Source organism: Nothoprocta perdicaria, unplaced genomic scaffold (assembly GCF_003342845.1).
Source record: "Nothoprocta perdicaria isolate Ctin4 unplaced genomic scaffold, notPer1 scaffold_6, whole genome shotgun sequence".
In the NCBI taxonomy this organism is placed as follows: Eukaryota; Metazoa; Chordata; class Aves; order Tinamiformes; family Tinamidae; genus Nothoprocta; species Nothoprocta perdicaria.
The window spans coordinates 3394183-3412430 of record NW_020455865.1 but is presented as its reverse complement, the minus strand read 5'-3'; the positions used below and the strand labels follow the sequence as shown (position 1 = coordinate 3412430).

Here is an 18248-nt window from a genome sequence, read left to right as displayed (position 1 = left end):
AAGCTGAGTCCAGCTGTTCACAGCTGGCTGGGGGTCCCAAGCCCCCCAGGCTGTAGGAAGTGGGAAGCTCCCTGCATCAGCAAATCTCCAACATGAGACAGTCATCCAAAGACTCCCTTTTTTTCACAAGTAAAATACCTAGCGAGTGATTCAGTTCCTCCTAAAGCACATATCTAAAATAGGACAGATAAGTCACGCCTTTAAAGCACCTACTTCTCCCATCAATCAAAAAGGGGGCCTAGAATGAATTGTGGGTATGAAGACATGTAAAGTCACACGGGATGATTCACACCTGTAGTTCTTGCACTGCTCTTGGGTCAAATTTCACACAGCTCTTCCTGCTCTCCAGGCCATGAGCTCTACAAGCCATTTAACTCCTGCAAGTTTTAAGTACAACATTCCAATTCAGCATAGGCCAATGCAATTCTGAGGTTCAAAAATTCCTCTTAAAAAAAAAAAAAACCCACAACCTCCCCCATTGATTCTGCCTTCCTTTTGAATAATTTTGAAGCAATGGGACTTTATCTTGCCTCCCAGACCCTGCTATATTGGGAACTTCGGTGGGATTTTTGGCAGTGGCCAAGTCTGATGTTTTCCTCTTTACAAAATAAGAAATTATCTCTTGCCTCAGTTGGGGAAGGGGAAGTCAGAGATGATGGGACATTATTTTTCCTGAAATGGTCCCATCCTGAGAGTGCGGCCACGGGGAACGAGTGTGTCAGTCAGTCACCCTGCCCAGTCCCTTATTTAGATCCAGCCTGTTCCTGCTAAGCTGTGAATCAGTCAGGCTCAACCCTGATACAACAGCATCCAGAGAGGAGTTCAGAAATGCAGCTCACTCGGATACCAGAGCATCGTGGAGAGAAGTAAACGGGACTTGCACAAAAATACTAGATGATCTCTAGAGGTTCCTTCCAACCTTAACCATGCTGTGATCCTGTGGAAAAAGGTTTTAACCCCAACTCTGCCTTTGTCAGTCAAGCTGAGCTAGTCGTGACCCCACTCTTTGTCCCAGGTATCCCATGTGAAACACGGGGATAACAACACAGGCACACTCCAAGATCTACAGATAAGAACAAGATATAATTGCTGCACATGCCTAATCATCTTACACAGGAGTGGCACCCGGCACTGTGAAACTAGCACACAAATTGCATCAAGTGTCAAGCAAGGTTCCTGCACTGGGATCTGCCATCCTGACTTGCATTTTCCCTTTAGCTGCTGCTTTGCTCACCTGGACCACCTGGAAGTTTGAGGCAGTCTTGCTTCTTAAACAAGAAGTTTCTTGTTAAACTTCCGTTCTTAGGAACAGCATCATGTACTACTGGTGGGACTTTTATTTTTGTACATATCTTTCAGACATCAGAAATATGTGTAAAATATCTTCTATTATCTTAGATAAAGGATACAGCTGACAGTATGAGAATGAGGGTTGGTTTCAGAGTGAACATACATGAGACAACTGAGATTTAGTGTCATAACTGGAACTTACAATTAGCTAGAAAGACCCCCGTGTGCTAGGTAACATCACGACAGTGGTGTTGGAAGAATGACACTTCACACTTACAGAGTGCATTCTTCTAAAGATTTCAATAGGGATAAGATGCATTCAAGTTTTGTGGAGCCTATTTTATGAAAAGAAAACTAAGAGTCTAGGAGAAAGTGCCTTATCCCAGGTCATATTGAAGAGTAAGTGAAAGACTTGAGAACTGAACCAAGGCATTTTAGCTACCAGGTTCCACTGTAATCATGAGGCAGTGAGAAAAACTCAGACCGACTATGATGTGAATAACTACATAATTCACCAGTTGTTATACCAGTGCAATTTGGTGCATTCTCTCAAAATACAGCAAGATATAAAGAGGAGCATGAATGTCTGTGAGCCCCGAGACATCTTTGCTCATGATGGACCATATCACACCTTGCTGCTGTCTGAAAGCAGGCACCTCACACCTTGACCTATTTCAAGTCAAATCCCCCTTCTCCTAAGCGTGTATTTCCACAGAAGTCAGAAGGCCAAATAAACAACACCCCGCAGGGCTTAGCTCCTGCTCTGCAATGTACATTAGCTTTCTCCTGGGATCCTTTTGCTGGAGAGGCAACACAAAACCTTGCAGTTGTCAGATCTATAATTTACATTTTGGGACACTATCTCCCGCTTCCTCAATCCCGATGTCCCCGAGAATCTTAGCTCGGAAAGGGATGTGACTCGGGCCTTCCACTGCAGGGCTGTCATCTGCAAACCCTGAAGTCGGGACGTAGCTGTGGTTTTATCACCGGCCCCCAGCTGCCTCTGCAGCTCTTGCCTCCTCCCTGATGATTCAGCAAATCTTCTCTGAGGAGCAAAACAAGCATGAGAGTGAACAAATCACAAAGTCAGATTACAGATGAGCGGGGAAACACTGTGGCTCAAAAGCGGGAGATAAAGACCGGTGAAGTCACATGATCCAAGGCCTGGCAGGCCTCGCAAAGACTTTTATTTTTGCAAGGGGTTAATAGAAACATGTAAAATATCTTTATAATTTCAAGTCTTTGCACCTTAAAACACCACCACCAACAGAAGATAAATTTTTGACGCTTAAGTGCTGCTACTACTAGGCAGAACTGACCTAGTTTTCTCTGGATTTGTGAGTTGTTCATGAAGATAGATGTATTTACCTCACCGACTATGCATGGCTCTCAAAACTGTACAACCAGGAGGCACGCAGAGCCTTCAAAACACACCATTCCTGGCAGGTAAGCTGGGGGTACAAGGGAAAGAAGGAAGGCCGGGACAAGGGGAGGCAGCAAATCCCAGGCCACCAGGTTCTCCAGGGCACCAAGACGCACGGGAATGGCAAACTGCTGCCCCAGCACCACAGTATTTCACTCTGGGAAGACACCTGCCGCTCCAGGGCACTTTTCACCCCTTTCCTCAGGCAGCAAGTGCCCCCTCACACTTTCAGGGAGTTTGTGTTCAAGTGCAATCCCCGGAGCTCCAGCATCAGCGCAGAGCTTCCCGGAGGGACGACAGTAGAGCAGAGGCTGCAAACGCGGCAGCACTGCACCCTGCAGGCCAGAGGCACCGAAACCACCGCTCTCCTTGGGGGAATCCCCGCTTTTAAGCCAGCCTCGTCACTGAGCGGGGACGGCGAGGATCAGTGTGGGCTTCTAGCTATTCTGTGTCCGTCTCCGAGCCCTAATGCGCTGGGCTCGGCCGGCAGGCCTGCCCGTACCGACCTGCTGCCGCCCCACGGCCGCTGCTCGCGCCCCGCGCCCGCTGCCGCCATTTTGTGCCGCGGCGCGCGGAACCTTTTTGTGGCGGAACCTTCGCGCCGCGGCCTATCGTGGGGGGAAGGGGGCGGGCGCCTCGGCGGGAGGCCCCGGGGCGGCATGGCGGCGGGGGGCGGCGAGGCGGGCTCGGCCGTGCTCGAGCTGCCCCGCGCGCCGCGCCTCGTGTGCGTGGAGCACCCGGGGCTCGTGCGCGACGTGGGCGCCGCGCTCCGCACGCTGGGAGGAGAGCAGGGCGTGTCGCGGGTGAGGGCGCCCGCGCGGGGCCGGTTGCGGAGCGGGGTCCGCCCCCGTGGGAAGGGGCCGAGGGGGGCGGGATGGCGGCCCGGGCCTTGGTGACAGGCCCTGGGCCTGGGGGTTGGGGTGAAGCCTCCAGGCCACCTCTATCCATGAAAGATTATCCAGGGAATCCTGAGCGGGATCAGGGCAGCCCCGGGATGTACCCATGTGGGCAGGACAGGGAGTCACAGTGGCCAAGCTCGGAGGGGACGCGAGGACGGGGTGCTGACCGAGGGTGTCCATGTCCCCCAGATCTACGCGGACCCCACGAAAAGGCTGGAGCTCTATTTCCGCCCCCGCGATCCCTACTGCCACCCTGTCTGCGCCAACCGCTTCCCCACCTCCTCCCTGCTGCTCCGGGTGACCAGGAGGACCAAGAGGCAGCAGCAGCAGGATGCTGAAAAGCAGACGCAGCCAGAAGTCAAGTTTGAAATGGAAATTCTGGGGATTGTCACAACTGTTTACAAATTTCAAGGTAATACCTTGATATTTGGGTCTGTGTGGCTTACAGACTAGCACAGCTGGTGTGTAAGGGAAGTGCTTCCTTTAACACTTTTCTTTTTCCCCCCTTAATTTTTGTTCCTTGCAGGAATGTCTGACTTCCAGTACCTGGCAGTGCATTCTGGACCTGACGGCAAACAAATCTCCATGTATGACAAAGTCCTAATGCTGAAACCGGAGAAAGAAGAATTTTTCAATAGGGAGCTACCTCTCTACATCCCCCCACCAATTTTCTCCCGCCTGGACACTCCTGTTGACTATTTTTATCGGCCAGATATACAACACCGGTTAGTGCCGTATCTCACAGCATCATAAATATCTGTATTGGTTCCTGAGTGAACAAACAGTGAAACCTTTTCCTGGTTTGAGACGTATTTCTAATAGCTCTTGCAGCATTAGAGTAGTGTTAAATACATTATTATATTTAAACAATAATCAGGCTGGAGCTTAGTGCAGTGTGTGCAGCAGTCAATGCCACATGGTGCCATGATCATGTTCAAGGGAGCTGTTCTTTTCTGACCCCTTGTTTGTTTTTCTGGCAAAACAACCTGTGATATATCCCACAAGAAACATCTTTCACTTTCTCACTGCAGCCTTCCACTGGAACTAAAAATGCAAATATATTATGTAATTTCAAGATTGAAGTAGTAACTCCATTTCCATGTATGTTCCTGAAGTTAAGCAATTTGAGTAGAGAAAATATAGTGTGAATCATAGGAGTAAAGCCTTTTGTTTTGCAAATGTATTTCATACAAACTACCAATAAACTGCCTGAGGGTTTTCAGGCACATAGCATAGGGGAATTCTGTCATAAGGAAACTGAATATAGTTTTTCTTTCTTTTTTTCTTTTTTAATTTAAATGTCCTTTGCACAATGTTTTCAGTTAAACGCTTTTAAGAGTCTTTTATGGTTACCAGAATGTAGTCCCCAGATCTATAGTGAGGTCAGGCCGCAGTTAAATCCATAGCTCACATAGCTGCAACTTTGGAAATTTGGAAAACAAACTTCATTTTTGTGTGTTCCAATGAATGCAACACACAGAAAGCAATTCCAGTACTTTGCACCGTTTCCTAGGGATGGATACAACAACCCTCAAGTATCCGGTGAGAACCTGATTGGCCTCAGCAGAGCCCGGCGCCCGCACAACGCGATCTTTGTGAACTTTGATGATGAAGAAATCCCAGCTAAACCACTGGATGCTGCTGTACAGACCTGGAAGAAAGTGTGCACCAATCCTGTGGATAGAAAGGTGGAGGAAGAGCTGCGAAAGGTACGTGTCCAGTGCCTGAGCTGGACGGAGTGCTGTACTGGGGCAGGCTGTGTGTGAAAAGCTGCATTCAGCCAATTTCTTTGACCTCCGGGAAGATTCTTGGCTTCAAGAATCTTTTGTAGACTAGCAGTTGTCTTGCTGGCTTCTCGGAAGCTTTAGAGGTCTTGACATAAAGTTTCTTTGTTAACCTTTCTATAAAGTAAGATTTGAGCCCCAACTAGACCAGAGTATTTAAGCTGGGACTTTGGGTTCAATTCCAGTTCAATATCAACGTTCCTGTGTGACCTTAGCCAAATATATATTTGCTTTTTCCATTCCCTAATCTCTCAAAGGAGAGGGGCTGTGGTGGCATATTTTGCCAGGCCTAGGAATATTTTGTGTCTTGAACAGCTGTAGCTCTCCATGTAAATAACGGGTGAGATAATCGAGGCATGACAAAGTCACATCACTGAAGTAAATTAATGGCATGTACCTAGGCTCTGAAATTGTGTTCACCAGAGTTAACTGTGTTCTGAAAGTCTTTTTTTTTTTTTTTTTTTTTTTTTTGGTTTGCCTTTTGTCTGACCAGTTCTGCTGCTCTTGCGGAGAGCAGATTGACTATTGAATGAATATAGGCTGTTTTTCTAAGGATAACAACAGTGCAGATCAGTAGTCTGACAGATGCAATAAGTCTCAGTAGACTAAACTGCTGTGTCCAGTTCACTTTGCAAGTCAAGGTCTGAGTCTATCTTTGCAGCAAAAGTACACTCAGTTCCTTTTGTGCTGCCAGCCTTTTTGTAAGCCAGGGCTGCCAGCCTTACTTCGGGCTATGCAAATTGCCATTATGACAGTTAAAAGGCTAAAACGTAAGAAAATCCACTGGGAAATTGAACTTTCCACTGCTGGTTTGTGTTATTTTAGCTCTTTGAAGTTCGTCCTGTCTGGTCTCGGAATGCAGTAAAGGCCAATATCAGTGTTCATCCCGACAAGCTGAAACTTCTCTTGCCATATTTGGCCTATTACATGGTAAGTCTCTGGACAGATCTGCTTTTGTTCCTACTTCAGGGAGGTGGGAGGATCACTTGGATTTTCCTGGCTCTTTACCTGAACATCTCCTAGTGTAGGAGTACTGGTGCTGAAAGTGAGGAAAGAGCTGGAAGAATCAAAAAAAAGAAAAAAAAAAAGAAAAAAAAAAACCCTTTGGGCAAAGAGGGGACATATAAGAATTTTCTGATAAACTGTAACTCTGAACAGTCTGTAGTAACTGTCCTTCTCCTGTGTGTTTACACAGCTAACAGGTCCCTGGAGAAGCTTATGGGTTAGGTTTGGGTATGACCCCAGAAAACACCCTGAAGCAAAAATTTATCAAGTCCTGGATTTCCGAATTCGCTGTGGAATGAAATACGGTAAAATGGCCCAACTCATAGAGACCCTCCTTGTGCTTTCTGATTAATCTTTGTAGTTCTTTTTATTTGCTTTTTAAACTCCAAAGTCATTTTTTTTCATAAGTTTCTGCTCTTTTGGAGAGGCCATCCCTCTAGAATTAGTTGTTTCCAGTATTTACTTTGTAAACACATTTAATAATTGATTTCATAGTATTTCCTCATTAGCACAAACCAAACCTAGAGAACAGCTGACTGATTTTGCTCTTCCATGTTTTCAAAGCCCACGTGTACGTCTGCAGGCATCTTCCCTCACTGTGGGGAGGCACTGAGCAATGCATTCTGTTGCTTTTATAGTAGTTATTTCTCCAGCTTGTGCAGGATGCTATCTTGGACCTTGGGACGTAGGGTTTATCTGCTCTTATTTTGCAGAAACAATGAAGGGAACTTTCTGAGATCATATCATGAGCCTATAAGGGAACAGTATCCAGTAATTCATTTGTTTTTCTGGCATTTCTCGTCTCTCTATCTCACTGAAATCAGTGATTCCCAAAGATCAGCTTTCCTTGCACACACTAGTACTTCTGTTACTGAGCTAGGGTTATTCTGCAGGGTACTTGCCCTCAGTTCAATGTCTGTTTTCTTTTTCCACCTCTAGGTTATGCCCCTAATGATATGCCAGTGAAAGCAAAACGCAGCACATACAACTACAGCCTGCCCATCACTGTCAAAAAGCCAGGTAGGCTGAGCTAGAAGTGCTCTTTGGCTGCTCTATGTTTCCTTGGTTTATCCCTTCCTTGACACCAGTGGTGAAAAGTCTTCCAGCTTAGTCAAAACTGGAACTTTATCTCAGGTTGCAATACGGTGCCACTGTTAAAAAGAGTAGAAGAGTTGCCTCTTGAGAAGTGTTGGGAGTTTGGATGCCTGGCTGGCTGAGCTAGAGTGTCTACACAGACAGAAGGGAGTCTGGGGAGCTAGACTACATCAGAAAAGTTTTATCATAACTGTTGAAAAGTAACGTGTGTTTTCCTTATTTCCTGCTCTGCTCCCTAAATGAGGTCACGGGAAGGAAGCTCCAACAGCCAGTGAAGTAGAGGGGGACCAGGAAAGTTGCAGGGAACACATTCTGTAGCTCCTCAAGTAAAGCAGTGGAAAGTCTGCATGCAGTCACTTTGGGGAATAGAGTAGCACAGCACAGAAGGAATAGAAAAGGCATCATCAAATGTGCTGTGGAGAAAACACAGCCAAACTCACCACCAAAATCATGATTTGTCATGGAGTAACTTCTTTCCAGAATGAGCAGCACACGCTCAGTTGTTAGGTTGGTCTGCCTTCTGCTGAACAGCAAAGGTGACCGGGAGAAGTGACATTACAGTGCCCCAGTGTGCAGAAGTTCATTTGTTCTCTCTTTCATCTTTCAGTGAGTCACACAGTCAGTATACATGATCTGAAACAAGGACTTGGTACTTCTGCAGCATCCACTTCAAAAAAGCCTGCCTCCAGCAGGTACAAACTGAAGGTTGGTACTAATCCCCTTCTACTGAGATCTGGAAATAGTCTAGTAGAAAAAGGATGTTTTCTGTCTTGTCAGGCACTTAACGGTGCAGATTTCTCTTTGAGATGTGAGTAATTTGGTGTCCTTTCGTTTAACTGGAAAGTTGCTAGTTGTATCTTGCACTGCAGAACTTTGATCTGCTGCTCATTTAATGCATATCTTACAAGCTGCAAGTTGGGATGGGTACTCTCAGCCCTAGTCCTAGATATAATAGACATTTTGTTTCATCCTGAGTGTACTTTTTCCTGATTTGGAAATCTTTATGGTCAGTGAAGTACAAAATACTCTTTTCCTTTTTGCTGGAATGAAGCCTACGATCCCTTCTTAAGCAGTAATTGTGCTGTGGTAACTATGACTGCAGTGAAGTGCTGCTATATTTCTCCTCCAGCTTTATCTTTTGCCACATGCAGACTATCCCTCCTTGCCTTGAAACTGTTGTATAGGAAGTGCCTTGCTCGCAAATCAGCCTGTAGGAAGTACTTTCCAGTTACATCAAAATTGACCTATTACATCATGAAACACACATTAAATCTGTTCCTTCTTTCCTCTTTGTAGGAATCTATCTACATTTTCCGAGAAGGAGCCTTACCACCTTATCGGCAGATGTTCTACCAGCTCTGTGACTTGAATGTGGAAAGGTATTGCACGCTGGTAGCAGAGTCTTCTGTTAGAACTAGTTCAAAACCTGCTATTTATATCCAGGCAATTCCTCTCTCTCTGTCCTCGATCAGCAACTTAGGAGATTTTTAGCTTCTGAATAAAAATAAAATTCCCTCATAACAGCAATGTGAATAACCAAATATGATACTATTCCAGCTTATTGAAATATCAAGAAAATAAGACATTCTTTATCCCATTTGAAGCCTGTGTCTGACTACAAGGCTAATTTGTCCCCCTTTTTGCTGCTTTTTAGCTTACAGAAAATCATCCGTCGAAATGATGGTGCAGAGTCGGAATGCACAGAGCGGGATGGGTGGTGCCTCCCAAAGACGAGTGATGATCTGCGAGATTCCATGTCTCTGATGATAAAGCAGATTATCAGATCCACAAGACCTGGTAAAGATGCTTCTGAACCTCAAAATGCTGAACGGCATCTTCCTGCCTTCCTGGTGGTGTTGGGAGCTTGTGCGTTGAATCAAGACAATGCAGTTGTCCCCGGGGCAGCTGTGTTCCCATTATCACTCCTTTCTTTGTGGAGGTTAAATGGTGGCGCTAGATCTGGTGCTGGTTTTGTTCCAGTTCATCACAGTAAGGGAGATGAACCTGTTGTCCTGGGCTGGGATTATAAATGGCTCGCAGTGGAAATTTTCTATTTCATCTTCCATGTATCATAGAGTTCAGGTTATAAATGTCTTTGCCTGGTGTTGTCCATGATATTATATTTATAGATATATTGCTTGATGCAAAAATTATCTTGACCAAGGAGAAATGAAAAAGTTTTTTCAAGATGCTGGGCAAAATTAGTATCCCAGTGAATTATGTTAGAATCAGCTAGGTGAAGACATATGATCGAGCCAATCTGCTGTCCTAGCAATTCTGGAGTGGGAAATAAGCTGCTCTGGTTCTGATCACATTGTGTTGAGGTGCAACATTAGCTGTGACCTTCAGGCTTCTGCTTTCTTCTCACTTGATTTAAGAACCCTGCTGCACATACCCCAGGTTTCACTGAGAAAGGAATTGTAATATCTTCCCCTCTTTCTTTCCCCAATTAAGCTCTTTTCTCAAGTACAACAAGCAGTGAAGATGGCAAAGAGCAGCTGACTTATGAATCTGGAGAGGATGAGGATGATGAAGAGGAAGAGGAGGAGGACTTCAAGCCTTCTGATGGGAGTGAAAATGAAATGGAAACAGAAATTCTGGACTACGTATGAATACAGTGAGCGGTCTTGCCACAATGGGATAGACTCTTCTGCTTCTTTTCTCAAGTGCTGAGGGATTAGCAGCCATGCACTGGATGTGGAAAAGCAAAAATTGCACTAAGATGCCATCTACTCATCTGATCCTGAATGTGGTGCCTGTTGATGGCCATCATTCTGGATGGTGCCTACATTTTTTGTAAGTGCTGGCCAAAAACCCCTCATAAAACCAACAGCATGGGGATACTGTTTTCTTGCCAGGCTCCAGCTGGCACTTACTGTTGCAGCTCTTGCTAATTCAAGGGAGGTCAGTGGTCCTTCATTTGCTCTGTTTCCCTGGCTGTTACGCAATGGTGTTTTTATTGTCCTCCTCAAATAAACTGCAGCTTCAATATGCACTCAGAAGAAGGATGAGCTGTTCTTGGGCAACTATGGTGGCTGGGCTCCTCAGTTAGGACTCACTGTCACATTTGCTTCTTTGTTCCAGTGTATGAGATTCAGCCATTACCTCAACTGTAATTAGGCAGCATTCAGCTGATTAAGCTTGGGAGACCACACAATTCTTGGATCTGTCATCTGGGTCAACTGGTAAAAGTATGAATAAAATTAACTCCTTGAGGAGAACTGTAGGAATTAGTTCACTGCTGACACTTCATCAAGAGGCTCTGAGGAGTGTCAGTCTTAAGTCTATCAGAGCCTGCAAAAAGAGCTCTTCATAATTATGCATATTTGAGATGGAAATTATTATTTTTAATTTACTGAGCCCTGGGAGAGCAGATGATCAGAAACCACCTGCCCACACGGCAGAGGATATAGTATTGCTAATAAGTCAAATAAGCCAGTACTCCTTTTTTTTTTTTAATAATTTTTTTCCAGTAATAACATCCTTCTCCTTGATCTGTTTTCTTTCACTGCAACTTTTATATGTAATGTAACATATTTGGATAATTGAAACATAGTAGTTTTGGGGGCACAATGAAGAGTTAAATTATTACAAAATCTTTCAAACTGGGTTTAAGAAGGTTTATGCAAGAAATCAATCTGCTTTTTTTTTCCGCCTTTAGAGTCGGATCCTTTCCTTTGATCTGTAGCCTGCACAAGCAGCATCTGCAGGGCTCTCACAGAGTGATGCCAGCCTATCTCTCTGGCCTCAGGCAGCTGAAGGACAAGCATGTGGGGGACTTGCCTTATAGCCTATAAGGGGTCACAGAGGTGCATGGATAGCTGCGCCGCTGTCGATATATATAACCCTGCACACAGGGTCTGGCTCCTGGGTGCACATGCAGCATGGCTCCCTGGCAAATCCTGTGCTTGGCCTTGTGCTGCTGCCTCGGGGAAACATGGGCAGCAACGGTAAGTGGAGAGGAGTTTCCTTTGGCTTTGCAAGATTTCTTTCCCCTCTGCATATCTGAGTTAAAGGAAAAAAAAAGATGGTGTGGACCCCATTAAAGAGGCTCTGTGAAATTTGACAGCAAAGGCAGGGCTCTCTCCTGTGCTAAACGTGCCAAAGGCTCTCACCGTTTTCTGAAAGCTCCCTCCCAGTCCTGGGTTGTGTCTGGCCTGGGTTATAGCTGAAGGCTGCAGTTATTGCTCCTGATTCTTGGAAATGCAGGGAAATTGCTGCCGTCTGCCCGTGGTAGAGGAGGCTGCAGGACACTTGCACTGGAGTAAATACCCCTGAGCAGCAACTACTGGGGGCCGCCCATGGGGGTCAAAAGGGACAGCAGGAAAAGGGGGCTGCAAGTCAGGCCATGCAGGGGAGCAGTCCAGCCAGACCACCCGGTACTGGTGGGTGCTGGCAATGGGAGGCCAGAGGCAGGAGGTGTAAAGCTGTGGATTTACTCTTCTCTCTTCCCAACGGGACAACATTTAGCTGGGTGTGGTGCGCACGGAAGGAGGTTTCGTGGAAGGTGAGAGTAAGAAGCTGGGGCTCTTTGGGAACTACGTTGATATCTTCAGAGGAATCCCCTTTGCTGCCCCTCCGGAGATTCTGGAAGACCCCCAACCACATCCTGGCTGGGAAGGTAAGATCCAGTTTTTGAAGACCTTTGTTTTTCTTCATTTGTCTTTTGTCTGTTAGTGCCAGAGTAGAGGTGTTGCTGGGTTTGTATACTAAGCAGTACAATGAAAAAGTAATTTCCCAAGAATTTCAAGTAGCCACATGAAGCAGCCAGAGTTGTCAGCAATAAAGGGTCCTGCTTTGTCATCCTCTTTGCCTGGTCCCAACGGCTGTAGAGACCTCGCTCCCTCTGTGCTGGATGGGAGGGGAGGATGGGTGGACAGGTTGCAACCGAAGGACAGAGTTGAAGCCTCTAAACGGTGGCCTGTCTTCTCCTCTCTCCCATCAGGAACACTGAAAGCAAAAACGTTCAAAAAACGCTGCATGCAGATGACAATGGCACAAACAGATGTCCGTGGGAGCTTGGACTGTCTCTATCTGAACATCTGGATCCCTCAGGGGAAGAAGGAAGGTACGTGCTTAGCAGAGGCCTGGGGAGGAGACTCTTTGCTGCCTTTTGTTGATAAACTGCTCTCAAGCGTGTCTCAGTAGTAATGTCCGCACATTGAGCAATTGCAGAAGCACTCGTATTTCTGGGATGAGGGGAAACATGTCAGTTAATGCCCCTCAGCTACAGCCTGCCGGATGCTTCAGTCTCATCCCCGAGCAGAGAGTTTCTTTCACGCTGTTTCTTTCTTCTTGCTCAGTCTCCAGCAACCTGCCCGTGATGATCTGGCTCTACGGTGGCGCCTTCCTTGTTGGAGGTGGCCAGGGAGCCAACTTCTTCAACAACTACCTCTACGATGGCGAGGAGATCGCTGTGCGGGGCAACGTCATTGTGGTCACGCTCAACTACCGTGTGGGGCCCCTGGGCTTCCTGAGCACGGGTGATGAGAACGCACCAGGTACAGCAGCTGCTCCCTCTTCAGGGCACCCTGTTGTTGGTCCCTGGTTTGTTGACACTGTGTCAACGTAGATTGTGACCCTCAGCTGTCTCCCTGCCCGGAGACACGGGCTCCCTGCCCAGAGAAGAGCAGGGGAGGTGCAGAACTCCAGCTCTGGCTGCAGCACTATGTCTTGTGGCAGATCTAGAGTAGGGGGGACACCTAGGCCAGTAGCTGGCCCTGATTCGAATGCTGCACGGTGGAAGGAGCCCCAGCCACCAGCTTTTACTGTCCTCTTGCTGAATGACATGTCCTGTGTTGCTCAGGGAACTATGGGCTGAAGGACCAGCACATGGCTATTTCATGGGTGAAGAGGAATATCAAGGCCTTTGGGGGTGACCCAGAAAACATCACCATCTTTGGGGAATCTGCTGGTGGTGCCAGTGTCTCCCTGCAGGTTTGTTCTCAAGTTTGCTGTAGGCATGCGAGCTGCTCTTCTTCTTTTAAACAGTAGATATGATCAGCTCAGAACACGGTTCCTTTCCTCATTGGGAGCTCCATGCCCACTAACCAACATCCACCCCTTCACAGGGAAAACAATCCTGGGCCTCTTGTCTTCACAGTTGCTCCTTCTCTTCAGTTTAATCAGGCCTGAAACTACAGGCATGTTTTCTCTTCCAGGATCTCTGCAGTAGCACTTACCAGCTCCCTCTGTTCTGCTCCTTTTATTTCTTTTAACTTTTGACTACGCAATCTGGGAGAGCTGTGGCAAGAGGGGGTCACCGAGACCCTTAAATAATGAAAGAGTTGGCAGCTTCCCTGGGCCTCCCCTAGTGCCAGAAATTGAGTCTGACAAGCAAGACTCTCTCCAGGACTTGGTACCAGAAGACTCTCCTGTTTCTCTTCTGTGCTGCAGATACTGTCCCCATACAGCAAAGGGCTGTTCAAAAGAGCCATTAGTCAGAGTGGAGTCGCGCTCTGCAACTGGGCCATCCAGAAGAACCCTCTTCAGTGGGCTGAAAAGGTAACGCGATTCAGCGCAGGGGCCTGCAGAGGTGGCCTGGGGCAGGTGCTGCTTAGCAGTGTGACAGGGGCTGTGCCCCCCCGGGCACACTGGGGTTCTGCAGCTCTGCTGAAGTCAAAGCCTTGCTTGAAGAAAACAAAGTCAAGCTCTAGTCTATGAAATCCTAACAAGGAACTAGACAAGGAGCTAAGCTCCCAAGCCCAATGCTTTACAAACACAATTCTTTGAAATTAAACCCAACTTCCTCTCTGCCCACGTGAAGCCAGGAGTGACCTTGGCTTCAGAGGATAATACCAGACAATTTATTTTCCTCTGCAGATTGCACAGGCCGTGGGCTGCCCTACAGACAACACAACTGTCCTGGCTAACTGCTTACGAGTCACGAACCCCAAATCTCTGACCATGGCCTACCACCAGGAACTGACCAACCTGCCCTGTAAGTCGCCAGCGCCGTGGTGATGGGGAGTCACCAAGAGCACCTGAAGACACCTTTGTGTCTTTTCAGAGGGAAGGAGTGTGGGATTTCCCAGTCCCCCTGCCGCATGCAGGTGCACAGTGTGCTCAGTGAACACTGTTATTCCATGGCAACAGTGACAGATGAGTTATCTTGATGGCCAGGCCTTGACATGCATGGTCCAAGCTCACCTCAGAAAAACTGTTTGCACTTGGTTTGAAAGCAGCAAGAGCCATCAAAGAACATGGTTTATAGCAACAACAAATTATCCCAACCCTGCTATTTTCACTTAAGTCACTGGGTGGAGTATAGGACTCACCAGACGTGGCTTGATCACAGCAAGCATGGGAGGCTGGGGATTCTGTTGGTCTGGAGAATCTCTTTCCCACATTTCCGCTTGCTCTCTTCGTGCTCCTAGTAAATAGCTCCAGGATTTAACCCTGCTGAGGACAGAGAGTGGGCAAGCCAGTGTGGGGCAAATGCACTGTCCCAGGTCTATGGTCTTGGCAGCAAGTTAGCAGAGATAAATGGGGTGGGAAGGAGGTCTTCTGCTCTATCTTTGACTAGGATTTTTGGGAAGGGATTGGGGGCAGGAGATGGCTTGTTGATATTACCTGTCCATATATAGCTGGCGGATCCCTTGCTCTTCTCTTCCACTTACGGGCATGAGATTGATTGAATATGATCCCATGGCCACCCTGCTGCTGGGTGAAATCCTGGCTGCACTGACATCACTGTTGAAACCATCCCTTACTCCAGCATATTCTTCCTACAGTTCCCTGACCTATAGGGTAGGCCAGGCCACGGGTCAGTCTTCTTTTGGCTCCTAAAATGTTCTGTTTTTCTCTCCTGCTGCAGCTCCCCTTGTTCATCACCTTGCCCTCACCCCTGTTGTGGATGGCGACTTCCTCCCGGACATGCCGGAGAACCTCTTTGACAACGCTGCCGACATTGACTACATTGCGGGGGTCAACAACATGGACGGGCACTTATTTGCGGGGATTGACTTTCCTGGTGTCAACCGCCCGCTTGTGAAAGTGACTGCGTAAGTGATGGGTGTTCTCAAAACCGTTAACAGAAGGAACCATCTTGAACATGTTCAAGCTCAGAGAGCTTAGACCTGAGTGGACTGGGCACTAATTTCAGTAAAGGATCCAAGTCAGGGTGCCTAGGGTCTGTGTTGCTAAGTCTGGTGCCTTAAAGAGAAGTAACCAGTTAGGGAGAGGTCTCTCCATATATCTTTAAATTGCACCTGAACTCAACCCCAGCCCTAGGCTTGTCCTCTCTCCTGGAGCAGAGCTGAGCAAAGCAGGTAGATCCTGGGTGCACAGGGCACCTGCCCTGTAAGGCTTCTCTTTGAGGGCAAAAGGAACGTGTGGCTTATTCGTCCCCAAGCTGTTCAGCTGAGAAAGACATGAAGCACGTGTCTTTCTTCTAAGCCCTGGACTGATAAAATCAGCTTTTAGTCCACCAAAAAGCTGACAACTGCAGGGTTGGAGGTGAACTTCAGAGAGCTGCAGACTGTTCCCATAAACCTTGACCCACTTCAGGCTGCTGGTCTGTCATTGATATTATCTGTCTTTTCAGGGATGAGGTCTATAAGTTGATCCAAGGCCTGACGCGGGAGAAGGGGGAGAGAGGAGCCAATGCAACATACGCTCTCTACACTCAGATGTGGAACGCCAACCCTGACCAGGAGGTTATGAAGAGGACAGTGGTGGACGTGACCACCGATTACATGTTCCTCATTCCCACACAGTGGACCCTGAAGCTCCACCAGCAGCATGCCCGGTGAGCGGTCTGCCTTAGAGCCCAAAGCCAGCGCCATGGCTGGTACTGAGTACACACTGACGTATAGCTTTTACGGACAGAATTTCCCTATTGCTGCAGAGCAGTCATGCTGCAAGCTTGTTTTAAATCCCCACTACAAGAAATCACTGCTTCTTAAAAATCCCAAACTTTATCTTGGCAGTGTCTGATTCCACAAGGTGAATCAGCTGGATGATACAAGCATTAGGGTGAGAATCAGAAACTGAAGTTAAAATCACCACAATAGAAAGATGTTTTCCCCTGGGAGCACTTAGACAATTCCAAGCACGTGGGCATCCTCCAAGGCTGCCTCTCTAGCTCTGCCAATGTTGTGAATCAGCATCCCTTTCCCTGCATTCCAATTGCAGCTGCTTAATGAGCTGGTTTTTGTTTATCCAGGACCGGCAAGACGTACAGCTATTTGTTCTCCCAGCCATCCCGAATGCCCATCTACCCAAGCTGGGTAGGGGCAGACCATGCTGATGAGCTGCAGTATATGTTTGGAAAACCCTTCTCCACACCCCTTGGCTACCTTCCCAAGCACAGGACTCTCTCCAAAGCCATGATTGCTTATTGGACCAATTTTGCCAGAACGGGGTAAGTGCCTCTGCTTTCACGTTCAGGGCTTGTTGCAGCAACTCTTTAACCTGCCCCTTCTGCTTATTAACTTCTTGGGATCAATTCCCTCTGTCCATACATCTGTTGTAAACTCCACCCTGTAGCTGCCAGGAGCTGAGTTTGCTCTAGGTCCTCTTGCTCCAGAGAGGACAACTGGGAACAGCTGAAGCATTTAAAAATGCTGAAGAATTTAAAAATCTTATGATACCTGCTTAAACTTAATGATGAAATTTGTTTCTGAGTCCTGGAATTCAGAAAAGAGATAAGCTGCTGCTAGGGGGGAACAAGGGAGGTGAATGCAGGTAGGCAAGTCATTCCCAGCACGGAGAGCCGCTCTCACATGCCCCAGTGTCAAATTCTCTGTTGGCACGTGCTTAAAACCACACCTGAGCACAGCTTGGATTCTTACCAAAAAATACAGGTTTTGCTGCATCGACAAGCTATCACAATATTTAACCTCTATCTCTTCCTCCTTTCTTTTCCAGTGATCCCAACACAGGGCATTCCAGTGTGCCCATTGGCTGGCTGCCCTATACCGTCCAGAACACCAACTACCTGGAAATCAACAGCGATATCAGCTACGATTCGGTGAAGCAGGATCTGAGATCCTCATATGTGAACTTCTGGTGTTCAGACTATCAGAAACTGCCCCAGGCTGATGACATCCCCCTTAAATAGATCCAAGCAGAGGAACTGCTGGGCTTTCAGAGAAACATCTTTTTAAGGGAATACCCAAATCATTAAAGGCTTGCTTGTATCCGAGTCATTCTGGCTTCTCCACGTGGTTGCCTGGGTCATTAGCCATGTGCCTTCTTGGAGGCTTACCCCATGCTTTCTTAGGAATATTTCCCCTGGCTATGCAGATATTTTTACTCCAAACACCTTCTTAAACATTTTTCAAGAGCTTTCTAAGAATTCCTTTTCAGGAACTTTCCTGCTACTTTTGAGGTCTTTCCTCTCAGCTGTCAAGGAATTACTGGATCTTAAACACTCCTAGCATCATCTCTGTACTCTCTAGGTACTGTTCCAGTTCTTTAGAAAGCACCAGGAGTTTTTCTAACAAGTGATTCCCATATGTTGCACTTTCTTAGGTATTTTCCAGTGCTTTCAAATAATCAACGCATTACAACTCTCCCACTAATTTTCTAGCTCCTCTCTGAGCCTTTTCAAGAGTGAGATCCAGAACCATTACAGTTGTTCTTAAAACCAGAGTAAAACCAGAGTAAAATCAGTAAATTAGACACCAGACGAAATGCTGCTAGGACAGGCGCAAGCTCCAGTGCCTCACAGCTTCAGCAGGGTTGCTCGACATGACACCAGTCCCCAAAACAGCCCCTTTCTTAATCACAAAAATGACGTCCCAAGGC

General features: G+C 47.0%; 2 protein-coding genes across 2 annotated transcripts; both read left to right on the top strand.

Annotated features, from left to right (window-relative positions):
* The first annotated feature begins 3372 nt into the window (after window positions 1–3372).
* On the top strand, window positions 3373–10762 carry GTF3C5 (general transcription factor IIIC subunit 5). Its single transcript, XM_026049344.1, has 11 exons — window positions 3373–3516; window positions 3802–4024; window positions 4139–4337; window positions 5126–5321; window positions 6222–6326; window positions 6592–6706; window positions 7341–7421; window positions 8104–8201; window positions 8793–8875; window positions 9151–9293; window positions 9951–10762. The coding sequence occupies exons 1-11, from the start codon at window positions 3373–3375 to the stop codon at window positions 10106–10108; spliced, it is 1545 nt and encodes a 514-aa protein (XP_025905129.1). The 3' UTR covers window positions 10109–10762.
* A 211-nt stretch (window positions 10763–10973) lies between these two features.
* Window positions 10974–17579, top strand: CEL (carboxyl ester lipase). The gene is made up of 11 exons (XM_026049343.1): window positions 10974–11446; window positions 11967–12117; window positions 12442–12564; window positions 12800–12997; window positions 13303–13433; window positions 13893–14000; window positions 14319–14436; window positions 15313–15499; window positions 16042–16245; window positions 16663–16860; window positions 17367–17579. Exons 1-11 carry the CDS (start codon window positions 11381–11383, stop codon window positions 17557–17559), a joined length of 1677 nt encoding a protein of 558 aa, XP_025905128.1. The 5' UTR covers window positions 10974–11380; the 3' UTR covers window positions 17560–17579.
* Window positions 17580–18248: the final 669 nt, after the last annotated feature.